Source organism: Pleuronectes platessa, chromosome 13, assembly GCF_947347685.1.
Source record: "Pleuronectes platessa chromosome 13, fPlePla1.1, whole genome shotgun sequence".
NCBI classification, from domain to species: domain Eukaryota; kingdom Metazoa; phylum Chordata; class Actinopteri; order Pleuronectiformes; family Pleuronectidae; genus Pleuronectes; species Pleuronectes platessa.
The window spans coordinates 10,892,885-10,909,656 of NC_070638.1; the positions used below are offsets into that span (position 1 = coordinate 10,892,885).

The window sequence follows — 16,772 nt, forward strand, 5'->3', positions numbered from 1 at the left end:
TTGCAGATCAATGATGCAAAAACGTATTTATTTCCAAAAACAAAATTCCAAAAGGCAAAAATCACAGAGGATCCAAAAAAAAAAAAAAAAAAAAAAAAAATCAGAGTTTACTACCTTACTAGGTAAAACAGGGCTCGAAAAACTGCAGCATCTTCTCACATACAAACGATGACAATCCGACAGGGGACAACAGACAGACTGGGCTTAAATAGCAGGGTGAACAAAGACAAGACACAGGTGAACAATCATGCAAACACTCAGGGTGACGATAGGGAACAGGTGAGGGAGAAAAAGAGCGGGAAGCAGCAGAGGGCGGAGTCTCCGGACAATAACAGGACACACATGGTCTGACAACATAAATACAAGCACATAACATAAATAAACAGGGGGAAACACATGAAATAACAAAACACAAGCAGGACACACAAGGGAAAATGTCTTAGATTGCCCGGGATCTTAACAGTCCCTCCCCCCTAATGGAAGCCTCGAGGCGTTTTCTTGGGCGGAATGGGGCGCTGGCGATGAAAGTCCTTGCGGAGGTTTGGGCATAGGATGAGGCGAGACGGGACCCAGGATCTCTCCTCAATGCCATAGCCCTCCCAGTCCACAAGGTACTGGAGTCCTCGGCGGCGAACATCCAGCAATCGACGCACTGTGTGTGTGCCTCTGAACCATCAATGAGACGTGGGGGGGGTTTGGGGCAGGGTGCAAGGGACTACAAATAAATGGCTTGATTCGGGAAACGTGGAAGGTGGGGTGAATGCGTTGAAGGGGACCAGGGAGGGTGAGACGAACAGCGGTGGGACTGATGACTCCGGCGATGGGAAATGGTCCGATGAAGCGGGGAGAGAGCTTACGGGACTCAGTCTTGAGGGGGAGATCTTGCGTGGAGAGCCACACCTGTTGCCCCTGGCGATAAGGGGGGGTTGGGAGCGGTGTTTGTCTGCTTGGACCTTCATCCTGGCAGAGGAGAGAAGGAGTGCCGAGCGTGTGTGTTTCCAAGTCCGGCGGCAGCGACGGATGTATGCCTCAGCAGAAGGAACGCCCACCGTAAGACTTGTGGACGAACAGAACTGGGAACAAAAAGACTGTTAGTAGGACACTGTCTGGGTTTTACCTCATTAGGTTGAGCAGCAGTAACAATACTCTCAATCTCAAATTGAGCTGCTCCTAGAACACAATGAGGGGGGAGGATGGTATCATGTTCCTGGGGTCTCTCACGGGGGCTGAATCGCCGAGACAGTGCGTCGGCCTTTAGATTCTTGTGACCAGGACGATAAGACAGGGTAAAATTAAATCTGGAGAAGAACATGGCCCAGCGGGCTTGACGGGGGTTGAGCCTCTTGGCAGTCCGGATGTATTGCAGGTTCTTGTGGTCAGTCCAGACCAGGAATGGCACAGAGGCGCTCTCCAGCCAATGTCTCCACTCCTCCAGAGCTAGCTTCACCGCCAGCAATTCCCTATTGCCGACGTCATAATTATGCTCAGTAGGCGTGAGACGATGCGAGTAGAAGGCACAGGGTTGGACCTTGTTATCCCTGGCTAAGCGTTGGGAGAGCACAGCTCCAACGCCAATGTCAGAGGCATCAACCTCCACGATGAACTGTCTACTGGGGTCAGGCTGGATCAGGATGGGCGCTGAGGTGAAGCGTTGTTTAAGGGCTTGAAATGCTCCCTCCGCAGCGTGGGACCAGAGGAACTTAACGGCCGTGGAAGTCGGCTGTGAGGGGAGCCGCCAGAGAACCGTAATTCCGGATGAAGCGTCGATAGAAATTAGCAAATCCGAGGAAGCTTTGAAGTTCCTTGCGGGTGGAGGGAGGGGGCCACTCCAGGACTGCTTCAACCTTTTGCCGATCCATCTGGATGGTGCCAGGAGATATCACAAATCCTAGGAAGGTGACCGTCTCTTGATGAAACTCGCACTTCTCACCCTTCACAAAGAGCCGGTTCTCCAGCAGGCGTTGAAGGACAGAATGTACATGGGAGACATGCTCGGACAGAGAATTAGAAAAAAATTAAAATGTCGTCTAAATAGACAAAAACAAATCTATTTAACATGTCTCTCAGGACGTCGTTCACTAAACTCTGGAACACCGCTGGGGCATTCGTAAGACCGAATGGAAGGACGAGGTACTCGTAATGGCCAGAGGTGGTATTGAAGGCTGTCTTCCACTCATCTCCCTCACGGATACGAACGAGATGGTAGGCGTTCCGCAGATCAAGCTTAGTGAATACAGATGCGTTCTGAAGTAGTTCAAAAGCCGAGGACATTAGAGGGAGAGGGTAACGATTCTTGATCGTAATGTCGTTGAGGCCCCGATAGTCAATGCACGGGCGCAAAGAGCCATCCTTCTTGCCCACAAAGAAGAAACCAGCTCCTCCGGGGGAGGAGGATGGGCGTATTATGCCCGCTGCGAGAGAGTCTCTAATATAAACATTCATAGCCTCTGTCTCAGGTCGTGACAATGAAAAGAGGCAACCTCTGGGGGGGGGGGGGGGAGTGCCAGGTAAGAGGTCAATGCAACAATCATGGGGCGATGGGGGGGGGTAACGAAGAAGCTCTGGATTTACTAAAAACAGTCTTAAGATCCATGTACTCACGGGGAACAGCTGATAGGTCTGGAAACTCCTCTGGCGCTCCAGAGGCTGGGGGCAACCGGGTCTGGGCTTGAACTAGACAGTTTGAAAGACAGGATGGGCTCCAGCCCACAATTCTCATACCTCTCCAGTCGATATGGGGATTATGCTTGGCGAGCCAGGGGTGGCCAAGGACCAGCGGAGCATTAGGAGAGTCGATAACAGAAGCTCATCTCCTCGTGATGGTTACCGGAGAGGAAGAGACCCACCGGAGCGCTGACGTGTGTGATGTTGGCCACCATTGGAGTCTTGAGTTGTATGGTCGGTAACCTCCACTGAGCCACGAAGCAGGAGTCAAGGAAGCTCTCCTCCGCTTCGGAGTCGATCAACGCCGCCACCTCCTGTTGTTGGGCCCCCCACTTCAGGATGGCAGAGAGAGAAGTGCGTTGTTCGGAGGAGGGCAGAAGGGATGTCACGCTCACCAGTACCCCTCCTACTGGTGAGCGTTGTTTTTCTTTTACCGGGCAGGCAGAGATGAAGTGCCCTTGCTGGCCACAGTACCGGCAGGAACGGGAGGCGAATCTTCTCTGCCGTTCAGCCAGGGTCAGACGGGTGCAATCCACATGCACAGGTTTTGGACCAGGATCCTCAGACACCGAAAAGAGTGCTGGTTGGGTGACCATAGGGAATCTGCGGGGCCCGACGGAATTCCTCAAGCGTCGGCGCTGTTGCATCCTTGTCGATTCTGATGGCAAGGTTGACCAGGGCATCGCAGGTGTGGGGTAGATCATGGGTGATCAGCTCGTCCTTGATCTCCTCCGACAGTCCGTTCAAGAACGTATCAAAGAGCATCGGCATTCCAGCCAGAGGATGCTGCGAGGGTCTGGAAATCGATTGCATAATCCGAAACAGATCCTTGCCCCTGGCGCATATGTAATAGTTCACGAGCAGCCTCATGCCCGTGTTTGGACCGATCAAAAACCCTTCTCATCAGCAAAGTCCTTGAAGTTGTCGCAGGAGGGCGACTGGGCCTCCCAGAGAGCGGTTCCCGACTCTCGCCCGTCCGGACAGCTGGATGATGACGTACGCCACCTTTGAACGCTCAGAAGGGAAGGAGGTTGGTTGCAGCTCAAAAACGACAGAGCACTGGGAGAGAAAAGAGCGGCATGTGCCGGGCTCACCAGCATATTTCTGAGGAGGAGGCAGCTTAGGTTCATGGGCTGATGCTGGGGCGAGGGTGGAGTAGCCGCGGAGGATCGGCTGAGCTGCAAAGCCTGCATCTGGGCCGTCAGGTCTCCGATGTTTGTGAGGGCGGCCTCCAGCTGAGTCTGGTATCTTCCTAGGATTCTCCCTTGATGTCCGATGGCGGCCCTCACTTGGTCGGGGTCTGCTGAGTCCATTCTGGTCGGATTGTACTGTTAGGCTTTCTCAGGACAAGGACTCAATTGCAGATCAATGATGCAAAAACGTATTTCCAAAAAGCAAAAATCACAGAGGATCCAAAAAAAAAAAAAAAAAAAAAAAAAAGTTTACTACCTTACTAGGTAAAACAGGGCTCGAAAAACTGCAGCATCTTCTCACATACAAACGATAACAATCCGACAGGGGACAACAGACAGACTGGGCTTAAATAGCAGGGTGAACAAAGACAAGACACAGGTGAACAATCAGGCAAACACTCAGGGTGACGATAGGGAACAGGTGAGGGAGAAAAAGAGCGGGAAGCAGCAGAGGGCGGAGTCTCCGGTAAATAACAGGACAAACATGGTCTGACAACATAAATAAACAGGGGGAAACACATGAAATAACAAAACACAAGCAGGACGCACAAGGGAAAATGTCTTAGATTGCCCGGGATCTTAACAAGACGAGTAGAGAGTCTCGAGGAATCGTGATACTCATCTTAATGTGGTGTGCTATGAAGAGCGTGTCAGGGAGGAAAACTACAGTCTGAATCATGTTCCTGCCACAGCAGTGCTGTAGAGCTGTTGTTGAGGCCATCTCTTAAGTAGCAGGCTTCCAATTCTCTGCCAATAACCAGGATTAACCAATGTAATTTTTTTTTCCATTATACATTTCGGCCAAGTACAAACGGAATGCAGTGCATCCAATTATAATGAAACCGTGGTACTTATCAAAATCGAGTGGTTGTGCTGCCTCAGCAAAAATGTATAGTGACCTTCAAGTACCATTCAGACACAAGCCAGTTGTACGTGTGAGCTTCAGACAAACTTTTATTAAAAAGTCATTGACACTAGTGGACGTGATCTTAGATTTGGAGCAGATCTGCCTCCTCGGTCAGAATCACCCCCCCGCTCGAGACGACAGCCCTCTGGTCTGAGGAAACCTTGCTCTGCGCAGCTCTCCCTGTAAGAGCAGAAAAGGAAATTGCATCTGTCACTTAGAATTTGTGTAGTTCTACAATTGTGCTTAAAGATACATTTAATAGTCGAGTGAAGTCGGAGAACAAAGATGTCAAACAGTCTGGTTTCAGCACGGACTTGCTTTCCACTCGATTTCAATTCTGTATCTGCTGAATTGACTCTTGATCCGATAACAATTTCTTCTCCTCCCACCAAAGTTTAACTCTATTTTGCTGAAACTGCTTTTACTGGATTGAAAAGCCAATTACGGAGTTTGTCCCATGAGGAGTTACTCACGTTGCCGGTGGCAGGGCTGTTCACAAGACTCTGTGCTGCTGGGAGAACACACCGTTGTTGCACAGTGGATGAAAACCTGAAAAGCATTTAATGTGGCATATTTAAAGCAAGAAGCCATTACTGGGAAGTTAGATTAAGGTTAATAAGCTCAACTGTACCTCATCTTTCTGTGGGGTATAGCTGTTCTGATCCACGAATGCGAACATCTGCATGATGAAACGTTTGTAGTGGGATGGGTATGGAAGTCCGGAGGAGCGGTCGACAGGCACCAGTGTAGTCAAGTAACGGTCATCATTGTAGGGACACCTGGAGCAAAGATGATCATGTTAAACAGAGTTGATGAAAGTTTATTGAAATACTCATTTGTAGGAGTTATAGTATACCCGCCAGCCAGAAGGTCCCATTGTGGCAGACTGTCAGGATTAGAGGTGGAGGTGGCCCAGCAGTGCTCCAGGTTCAAGATGATGTTTGGGTCGGCCCTCTCCAGGATGCGCACCTCGACGTACACAGGTTGCCTCAGCACTTTAGTGACGGGATAGTCTGCTGCAGTGTAGAATGATGTATACGCCACCTCATCTGGAAACATAAGCTTTGTTTTATTATAAAAAAACTCACAAAAAAATAATCTGCCACAGGTGTTCTAAAGCTCTACCACTCACCCTCCACACATCCCTTTGAGAAACACTGTCCGCTACCAAGCCTGAGCTCCACTCTGAGGGGTCCAGCAGCAGCCACTGGCACAGGCGGAGGAAGATCATACACCTCCATGACAAGAGCCTCCACAGCTGTGCCGGAGTAGCGGCACTGGAACAGCAACCTGTTGGGACAGTGAGAGCAGTTACCAAACATCTCAGAAAACCGAAGAAACAGAATATACGTGAACTCACTCAAAGTGACTGTCTCTGGTGATCGAGCCCCTGGGGCCAACTCCCACTTCATATGAAGACAACATGTGGTTCTCATACACCACAAAGCCATCTTCTTCCTGCAGTGGACAGAGAAGTGTAGCAAGGTTGGCAATTAAAACAACTTTGAGAACAATCGTTTGGGTCATTTATCAAGTAAAGCTGCATTTCTCTACTTTCTGCATTTAATGGAACATGTGTACGGCGAAGGATCCACTCCAGTTTTATTACCCTCAGGTTGTTTCCACCCTTTGGTTGGTCTGTCAGTTGAATAATGCAAAAACTTCAAATTTCCACAAGACATTGGTTAAGGCATAATTTCTCACTTTAAACGGCATCCCAAATTTTCACAAATTTCTCAAGGAATAATTCTTGATTCTTTGATATCTTCTGGGTCTTTGAGCATGTAATCTGAGGCAGCTTGACTGAATTTAAGGGGACTGTTGTGACTTGGCAACAGTATGCACTTCAGTGTGTGGTTTCAAGTTAGTCAAACAAATTATATTTAATGTGCAGGATCTTAGAAGTATAACCACCACTTAGATTCTTAAGGAAATAATCTGTTGCATCCCTAAAACATTAGGCCATGGCATCAAATCAATTACATAGACTTCTCCACACACACGCATACCTTGATTGTAGTACCACATGCAGTCACAGGGAACTGGAATATGGCAAAGGCAACAGTGAAGTCTACAGGGCTACAGGATGGGTCGGTATTTGCCAGTAGGCTGATTGAATCCACATCTATTTGAGGCAAAGTGGCATCTCGAGCCACCACCACCACAAACTGCCCATCCCTGGTGCACTGCACGGTCACTGGGAGAGGGAAATAAGATCCACGGTTATCGGTTAGTTTGTTTCTTATCTCTCACCATGCCGTGGTTGTATGAGAAGTACAAGAAACCACATACCTGCTTTCCCATAGTAGCACTGCTGCCCATTAAAGCAGCAGTTTATTTTTTCACACTGCATGGCTTCGATGTCTGGAGTCCCACACTGAATCTTCTCCCTGTCCTCCACCTGGCACTTGTCAAAGGGAGCAGCGGGTGGAGGAACCTTCTCCTGCTGCTGAGGCAGCAGAGCCGGAAAATGAGACTGTTGTTTCTGCTGTGGTGTCCTGTAACGCTGGGCAGTAACATCACAAAGCAAAACAACAACTACAGAGACACCAAACAGACTCTTGAAAAGCTCCATGTTGGCGTTGACCAGAAATCCAACAACACATGTGGCTCAGACACAGGCTTTTATACCAGACTGATGTGTGAGGTTTGCTTCCTCTCGTCATTAGGAGCCAATCGTGTGGCAGCCCTGTAGAGTTAATCAGCTGTGGGCTGACAGGTGGAACTCGTTGTCTGCTCATCTCTCTGGGAAAAGACTGTTGAGTCAAAGCTGTTTACAGAAGGTGACTGTTCTTATCTTGACCCGACACAAACCTGCTGCATTATCTCTTCTTCTGCCTCCCACCCGTTGTACCTTTATGTCTACCTCATTTCTTTAATTCTGATTTTCTTTTACACAGATGTATGGGCGGTACACCCAGGAGCTGGGTGTGTATGCCAAGGAGGAAGCGGCCCGCCTGCACATAAAAGTGCTGTCTCTTCAGGGGGGTCTAGTTCATCATAGTCATTATTCTGTCCGTTCTCCGACACAGATGCTGGCTCGAGTCCATTTCAGATCCTGTCACTTCTAAACACTGCTGTTACCTGCACACCACAGAACAGCCTACTGCAGTGATGACAGACAGAATAATTATATCTCAATTCATTTGAGTCTTTAAATAGACTCACTGTAATGTACAGGGTTCTTTCACAGTATATCACGTATATATACTAGAGCTGTGAAAAATAACGCGTTAACGCGTTATGATTAAATTACAGGATTAATTCTTTTTTTTTTTTTAACGCATTTAACGCATGCGCAGAAGGACCTTCCAATTCCGCCGCCTCTGCACTAGTTGCCGCTCTAATGCAGTCAGACGGCAGCTGCCATTCAAACAAACAAACAACATGGATAATTCCAGAGCTGCCAACTCTCACGCTTCCGCCGTGTGACACACGCTTTTGCATGTTTTCACACGCACTCACGCCACACATCCAATTTCTCACGCCAAAAAAAAACCTGGATCTTTTAAGTGAAGCGCATGACTAAATCTATTTTAACTTGTTGACGAGACGAGACGAAAATGTTGGTGGTTGACTAAGTCACGATCATTTTTTAAAACATCATCGTATCAGGCCGTCATGAAGTACCAGGAGCGGGCGAGTGTGTATGTGTGTGTGTGTGTGCCCCAGATAGCGCACCGGTCCCGAGGCTCCGCCCCCCGCCCCGCGCACTCGCTCAGAGACACAAGACCAGAGCTCCTTCACGTGAAGGAGCTGGTCACTGACTCACCGGCTGCTCAGTGGAAACAGTGAAAACACAGAGTTTCTCTGGTCTCAGCTGATCAGAGCTCAGCGTCTTGATCAGAGCAGAAGCTGCAGTTGGTTTCTACCGAGCTGCAGTTTGTGTGTCCGCCTCCAGCCTGACCTGCTCTCACTTTTCGTTTAAATATTTCGCCAACTAAAATATATATTTTTAAGCTATTAGGCTGCAGCTATATGTTTTTATTTATTTAAAAATAGGGTACTTCTTATTTCATACATTTTCCACAAATACGGGGAGGACTCAAATAACCCTACAAAGGTCTGTGTTTAATTTATTTCAAAGTAGGCCGACACTTGCCTGTGTATTTTCTTCTCTTCATAAGCGTTTGGTTTTTCCTTTGTTGTAACAGGTAAAAATATCAATCAAATGTCAACAGTTTTCTTTATTGTTGTTCGATAATTTCATAAATGCAGCAAACCATAGTTTAGTATAGTATAACTTTATATAAAACTTTATTAGCTTTGTTATCAAATATGTTTTGCGGCTCCAGACAAATTTTATTTTGGGGAAGAGGGTCCATTGTGTTGCTTAAAAAGGCTACTGTTTAAGCACTTTATTTGTTGCACTTTTTTGTCTGATGGAAAGTGTGGTGGGAGGCGAACATAAATCATTAACTGCTCTTAAGAATACAATTATTTAAAATATAGGTTAGGTTTCAGTTCAGAATTAGTTGAAAACCATTGTAATCAAAATGTCAATCAACCTACCTTGGTCAAATCTTAAACAAAGGTCTATTAATTAGGCTATATTGTGGTCATTGAGGCACAACAATAGTTTTCTGGTTGAATGTTCAGCTCAAGGCTAGAAGGCCCTACAAGTCATGATCAGAGGAACATGAATCAGAAGAAGTTCAGGTATTGCACATCTTTAGCATACCACCCAAAAATCCACTAGAATGCAGGAAACAACATCTACTTAAACCAACATTTCCTGGGGGTGGACCTTCAGCTATGTCTTTGCGTCACAGAATGTAACCAATGTTGTCCATCTCCAGTCGGCCGCTCCTATCAACGACTTCGGGCCCCAAAGGCCACCAGAATGCAGCGAACAACATGGATACAACGCCAAATTCCAACAATTCCCTGATATTTGAGCCACCAACATGTGTGGCTGTGTGCGCGGCAAAATGTTGGTCACCCCCGACAAAATCTCACTCCAAGGTTTTTTGAAAAGTTGGCAGCTCTGATAATTCTGATGAACCTGAGGACCTTCTGGACGGGAAGATCGTGTTCCAAAAAAACAAAGATCGAACATTCAGTAAAACCAAGGTGATATGCACACTCTGCGAGAAGACGTTATCGTTTCGACGTAGCAATACCCGCCTAACCGCCGCAACGCGAAGCATGTGTTGGTCGGCGAGGGGCGTTCAAGTGGAATGCGCCAAACCAGACTCACTCGCCGGACACATTGTGCAAAAGAAGCGGTCAGCTTTACTGTCAGAGAATTTGAACAAGTTAGTTTGCCTCACCAACTGGCTAAAGAACGAGTAGCTAAGAGGGCCTTTAGAGGCATTAGATTGTATCATGGTGTGGTTAATGGTTGTGTGACAAAAAATTTAAAAAATGTCAACCATCCTATGGCTAAGAAGCTCAAATAATTTCTGTTTGATTTTTAAAAAAAAAGTTTTATTCAATCACACAATGGCTAAGGAGCCCGAATATTGTTTAGGATGAAGATTATATTAATGTTCCATATGGAAAAGCAATGATAACTGCTGAAGAACTGCTGAGTTGCAGCACAAAAGAAAAGTTAAATGTCATAAATCTTGTTTTCACAAAAATATTCCGAGAAAATCGGTAATGTGATTAATCATGATTAATCCATAGAAACCTGTGATTAATTTGATTAACAATTTTAATCATTTCACAGCCCTAATATATACATATACGTGATGTACGCTGAACAACCACCCCCCCTTCAAATCTTCATATGACAAGATGTCCCTCTCCTGATGCTTCATCCCTAACTGATGTTAAACCCCGATCCTCCTCACCCCTCTGCTTTCTACTAATATGGTTGTGTGTATTTTGGTGTATTTTCCCTTCCCTCGGTTTGACGTATGCACAGGTCTGCTCAAGAGCATCAAGGGTTTTCAGGTTTATTATACTTTGTGTGTCTGTCTTTGTGTGTGTGTGTGTGTGCACATGTAATAGCCCCAAAGCGTTGGTCCTTTTGTCATTTCCCCGGTCTCATCAACACACACTTACGCCGCCACATTAGTACATCCATCATTCTCTCTGGGTCATTTTATTGAAGAAATACTAACACGACCCTAATGATTCCTCTTTTGATGCGGATGAAGTGAAACTCCCTCCACCAAGCTTGTTTCCATTCAGTGTTTTCAATTTAAGTTAGATTTTGCAGTGCAAAGAAGTGTAACAAAAGTGTAGCAGATAAATTAAAAGCAGAAAAAAACAATACCTCGGAAAACGAAAAAGATGGGATCAGCATCAAGCAATGATAATCTTTGTAGAGTATTGATGAATCGAGGAGAACTTGGTGAGTGTCACTGCTTGGCTCGGGAGCTTAATTTGTACCACAGCCGCTTCGGGACGTATTTCAGAATGGTTAATGGACAGTTTGATGAACTGCAGCAACAGCTGGCACAAAGATAATGGGTTGTTCTTGAGCTCTTCATTTGACGAAGGTCCAGTTTGATAGCTCTGCACATTTGGCTCATTTCCTTTTCTTCGATAGCAGTTCCATCCGTTTCATCCAGTATCACCATTTCCCCGGTTCATAATGGCTGTGAAAAGACTTCACTTTGAGACGTGGGACAAGAATATAGTCCTTGTAGTGGAATTGCCTTAGTTGCAGATCTCTTCAGTATGGAAGATGAACTGTGGCAGACATCAAGTGAATTTGAGGACATGCCTGTATTGTTTAAAGATATATGAGCCCGTAGAGGGCACCTAAAGAAAAAGGGCTTTTAAAGACATTGTGGGACTGCCGAGTAGTTTTATCAGGATTTGACAGTGTGATCAAATAAATGTTTTAAGCACTTAGTGTTGCATTACACATATGCAAAATGTTCCACTCTGCAGTCAGTTTACTGACCAGAGTCCACACATCTACTGGCAGATCCCTGAGAGATCTAGTGTTTCTCCGACTGAGGTAGTGCTGCTGTTTGAAGGTCATTATGATCACAAAACCTCATGTTTTTATTTTATTTGATTAAACTGTCAATGAGAACCAAATCATACAACCGCTCTGCACCCACTGTTCATGTGAGCAGAAAGCGCGAGTGTGGAGGAGTCGTGATGCCCATCTCAATGAACATGAGGGGGTGGACAGAAAGGGAGGTGATGCACAAAGCAGAGATATTGCAAGTTGTAGCATCCACAGGGAAACCTAGAGGGACGGTTATCAAAAAAAAGCAAAGGAGAGGGAGAACAGGAAGGAGACGAGTAGAGAGTCTCGAGGAATCGTGATACTCATCTTAATGTGGTGTGCTATGAAGAGCGTGTCAGGGAGGAAAACTACAGTCTGAATCATGTTCCTGCCACAGCAGTGCTGTAGAGCTGTTGTTGAGGCCATCTCTTAAGTAGCAGGCTTCCAATTCTCTGCCAATAACCAGGATTAACCAATGTAATTTTTTTTCCATTATACATTTCGTCCAAGTACAAACGGAATGCAGTGCATCCAATTATAATGAAACCGTGGTACTTCTCAAAGTCGAGTGGTTGTGCTGCCTCAGCAAAAATGTATAGTGACCTTCAAGTACCATTCAGACACAAGCCAGTTGTACGTGTGAGCTTCAGACAAACTTTTATTAAAAAGTCATTGACACTAGTGGACGTGATCTTAGATTTGGAGCAGATCTGCCTCCTCTGTCAGAATCACCCCCCCGCTCGAGACGACAGCCCTCTGGTCTGAGGAAACCTTGCTCTGCGCAGCTCTCCCTGTAAGAGCAGAAAAGGAAATTGAATCTGTCACTTAGAATTTGTGTAGTTCTACAATTGTGCTTAAAGATACATTTAATAGTCGAGTGAAGTCGGAGAACAAAGATGTCAAACAGTCTGGTTTCAGCACGGACTTGCTTTCCACTCGATTTCAATTCTGTATCTGCTGAATTGACTCTGAATCCGATAACAATTTCTTCTCCTCCCACCAAAGTTTAACTCTGTATTTTGCTGAAACTGCTTTTACTGGATTGAAAAGCCAATTACGGAGTTTGTCCCATGAGGAGTTACTCACGTTGCCGGTGGCAGGGCTGTTCACAAGACTCTGTGCTGCTGGGAGAACACACCGTCGTTGCACAGTGGATGAAAACCTGAAAAGCATTTAATGTGGCATATTTAAAGCAAGAAACCATTACTGGGAAGTTAGATTAAGGTTAATAAGCTCAACTGTACCTCGTCTTTCTGTGTGGTATAGCTGTTCTGATCCACGAATGCGAACATCTGCATGATGAAACGTTTGTAGTGGGATGGGTATGGAAGTCCGGAGGAGCTGTCGACAGGCACCAGTGTAGTCAAGTAACGGTCATCATTGTAGGGACACCTGGAGCAAAGATGATCATGTTAAACAGAGTTGATGAAAGTTTATTGAAATACTCATTTGTAGGAGTTATAATATACCCGCCAGCCAGAAGGTCCCATTGTGGCAGACTGTCAGGATTAGAGGTGGAGGTGGCCCAGCAGTGCTCCAGGTTCAAGATGATGTTTGGGTCGGCCCTCTCCAGGATGCGCACCTCGACATACACAGGTTGCCTCAGCACTTTAGTGACGGGATAGTCTGCTGCAGTGTAGAATGATGTATACGCCACCTCATCTGGAAACATAAGCTTTGTTTTATTATAAAAAACTCACAAAACAATAATCTGCCACAGGTGTTCTAAAGCTCTACCACTCACCCTCCACACATCCCTTTGAGAAACACTGTCCGCTACCAAGCCTGAGCTCCACTCTGAGGGGTCCAGCAGCAGCCACTGGCACAGGCGGAGGAAGATCATACACCTCCATGACAAGAGCCTCCACAGCTGTGCCGGAGTAGCGGCACTGGAACAGCAACCTATTGGGACAGTGAGAGCAGTTACCAAACATCTCAGAAAACCGAAGAAACCGAATATTCGTGAACTCACTCAAAGTGACTGTCCCTGGTGATCGAGCCCCTGGGGCCAACTCCCACTTCATATGAAGACAACATGTGGTTCTCATACACCACAAAGCCATCTTCTTCCTGCAGTGGACAGAGAAGTGTAGCAAGGTAGGCAATTAAAACAACTTTGAGAACAATTGTTTGGGTCATTTATCAAATAAAGCTGCATTTCTCTACTTTCTGCATTTAATGGAACATGTGTACGGTGAAGGATCCACTCCAGTTTTATTACCCTCAGGTTGGTCTGTCAGTTGAATAATGCAAAAACTTCAAATTTCCACAAGACATTGGTTAAGGCATAATTTCTCACTTTAAACGGCATCCCAAATTTTCACAAATTTCTCAAGGAATAATTCTTTGATATCTTCTGGGTCTTTGAGCATGTAATCTGAGGCAGCTTGACTGAATTTAAGGGGACTGTTGTGACTTGGCAACAGTATGCTATTCAGTGTTTGGTTTCAAGTTAGTCAAACAAATTATATTTAATGTGCAGGATCTTAGAAGTATAACCACCACTTAGATTCTTAAGGAAATAATCTGTTGCATCCCTAAAACATTAGGCCATGGCATCAAATCAATTACATAGACTTCTCCACACACACCTACCTTGATTGTAGTACCACATGCAGTCACAGGGAACTGGAATATGGCAAAGGCAACAGTGAAGTCTACAGGGCTACAGGATGGGTCGGTATTTGCCAGTAGGCTGATTGAATCCACATCTATTTGAGGCAAAGTGGCATCTCGAGCCACCACCACCACAAACTGCCCATCCCTGGTGCACTGCACGGTCACTGGGAGAGGGAAATAAGATCCACGGTTATCGGTTAGTTTGTTTCTTATCTCTCACCATGCCGTGGTTGTATGAGAAGTACAAGAAACCACATACCTGCTTTCCCATAGTAGCACTGCTGCCCATTAAAGCAGCAGTTTATGTTTTCACACTGCATGGCTTCGATGTCTGGAGTCCCACACTGAATCTTCTCCCTGTCCTCCACCTGGCACTTGTCAAAGGGAGCAGCGGGTGGAGGAACCTTCTCCTGCTGCTGAGGCAGCAGAGCCGGAAAATGAGACTGTTGTTTCTGCTGTGGTGTCCTGTAACGCTGGGCAGTAACATCACAAAGCAAAACAACAACTACAGCGACACCAAACAGACTCTTGAAAAGCTCCATGTTGGCGTTGACCAGAAATCCAACAACACATGTGGCTCAGACACAGGCTTTTATACCAGACTGATGAGTGAGGTTTGCTTCCTCTCGTCATTAGGAGCCAATCGTGTGGCAGCCCTGTAGAGTTAATCAGCTGTGGGCTGACAGGTGGAACTCGTTGTCTGCTCATCTCTCGGGGAAAAGACTGTTGAGTCAAAGCTGTTTACAGAAGGTGACTGTTCTTATCTTGACCCGACACAAACCTGCTGCATTATCTCTTCTTCTGCCTCCCACCCGTTGTACCTTTATGTCTACCTCATTTCTTTAATTCTGATTTTCTTTTACACAGATGTATGGGCGGTACACCCAGGAGCTGGGTGTGTATGCCAAGGAGGAAGCAGCCCGCCTGCGGGATGGAGGAGGAGTGCAGGATGGAAAAGGATTGCGGAGGAACACCAGTGTTCGCAGTCGTGCTGCAGATCTACTGGATTATGAGAAAGACCCCTGTGCTAAGTGCAAGTGTAAGTGATGCTCATGTAACAGCCCCACATCTTTAGAGTGTACTCGCAGGGTGCAGGTAGTGTGGTGCACAGACGTGTCCTGAGGGTGAGACCAAAGCTGTGTTTAATGTATGTAAACAAATCTGGTGTGTGCGTGTAGCCCTGTAGCAGCAGACTGCAGCGCTACAGCAAGTGTTCAAGTTTAGTAAACACTGCCTCACTGAAGTACAGCAGACACACGGGAGCAGGAGGGGATGTGACTGATGTGAGCAATGACCTCCAGCCAACAGGGCTGTCTCAATGTCAGACAAAGTCAGCCCCCTCTGCTGGCTGCCAATAGCTCATTGTATCCATGCATGTGTGTATATGTGTGTGTGTGTGCAGAGAAGTTTGCCTGGCTCTGAGTGTATTTTTTGTTTGTGTGAGCAGAACTCTGATCTGAACTGTCAGATAATTTTATGTCTAGTCCTCCCAGATGACGACTGCAGATAAGGGAGTGGCACCGATAGGGTTCCACTTCAGACTGATGCACTCGATATTAATGGAGTGAAGGATTGTGAGCGTGTGTGTGCACATCCACCATTACTTTATTTTTATTCACACTTTGACCTTCATAACCTTCATTAATGCAGGTTATAGAAAGAACAACAATTCACAGTGAACTCTGGGGATGAGTTATAGTAACGGTAAAAAATAGACATTGTTGTTTATATTTTGTCAATTTTCAATGCTGTTGGTTACGCATATTAAATCCCCCTCACTTCCACAGAATTGATGTGGAAGAAACTTATTAATGGAAATGAAAACCTGATTCATTAAACCCAAATTACTGCCTGGCTATAGACTACTAGAGCAGAGTAAGCTTAAATGTGCTTAACGAAAGTTCCTAATTTAAGATGATAAATCTAGCTAAAAAACAAAAAGACCATGACTTATTATTTATTATTATGTTTGTTACTCTTCTCCCCCATCAAAGGAATCCAGTAATGGTTGTCTAGTAAGTAATTCAGCATACTGCTAAAGGTGCAAAAGTATAAACAAATTTAGGCTCAAGCCTCGAGGTTGACATTTTGTCCACTGCCATCAAGTAACCATATTTCGAGGAGTGGGTAGTGTGGTCTGGTTGAGAGCTCGAGGACACTGCACACCCACCTACACCTGCTGTCTGTAGTCTCTGCACCCGTGGGATGGGACAGTATCCAAGCCCCAATGCATATGGTGCTGCATCTGTTTGACTCTAAATTAGCCCATCATTTACTAAATGAAAATCATGCTGTAATGATGAAGACTTGAAAAGAAGTATAGGGTCTGTTTCTCTTATAGAAATGCATTTATTTTGCAATCAGTGGAGTCAGCCTCTGCTGGACTTTCAAGAGAATACAAGTTTCAGGCACTTTTGCATGGGCTTCACTTTCCACATCCATTTCTATATATAGTCTACTGTTATAGTCCACA

The 16,772-nt window shown here is 45.9% G+C and overlaps 2 protein-coding genes and 1 pseudogene across 2 annotated transcripts in view; 1 reads left to right on the top strand and 2 right to left on the bottom strand.

The window, feature by feature from the left end:
* Positions 1-16,772, top strand: part of clcn2a (chloride channel, voltage-sensitive 2a) — a 47,585-nt gene that overhangs the window by 16,675 nt on the left and 14,138 nt on the right. The window contains exon 3 of the mRNA XM_053438429.1: positions 15,167-15,338. Coding sequence (XP_053294404.1) covers positions 15,167-15,338 — 172 coding nt within the window. The remainder of the gene's footprint in view (positions 1-15,166; positions 15,339-16,772) is intronic.
* LOC128454536 (zona pellucida sperm-binding protein 4-like) lies at positions 4,815-11,124 on the bottom strand. Its single transcript, XM_053437954.1, is given in 10 exon segments — positions 4,815-4,864; positions 4,867-4,944; positions 5,238-5,313; positions 5,396-5,543; positions 5,621-5,813; positions 5,897-6,054; positions 6,125-6,222; positions 6,774-6,961; positions 7,057-7,270; positions 10,991-11,124. Coding segments are annotated over 10 exon segments (1,233 nt in total). The 5' UTR covers positions 11,021-11,124.
* Positions 11,793-14,850, bottom strand: LOC128454537 (zona pellucida sperm-binding protein 4-like; annotated as a pseudogene).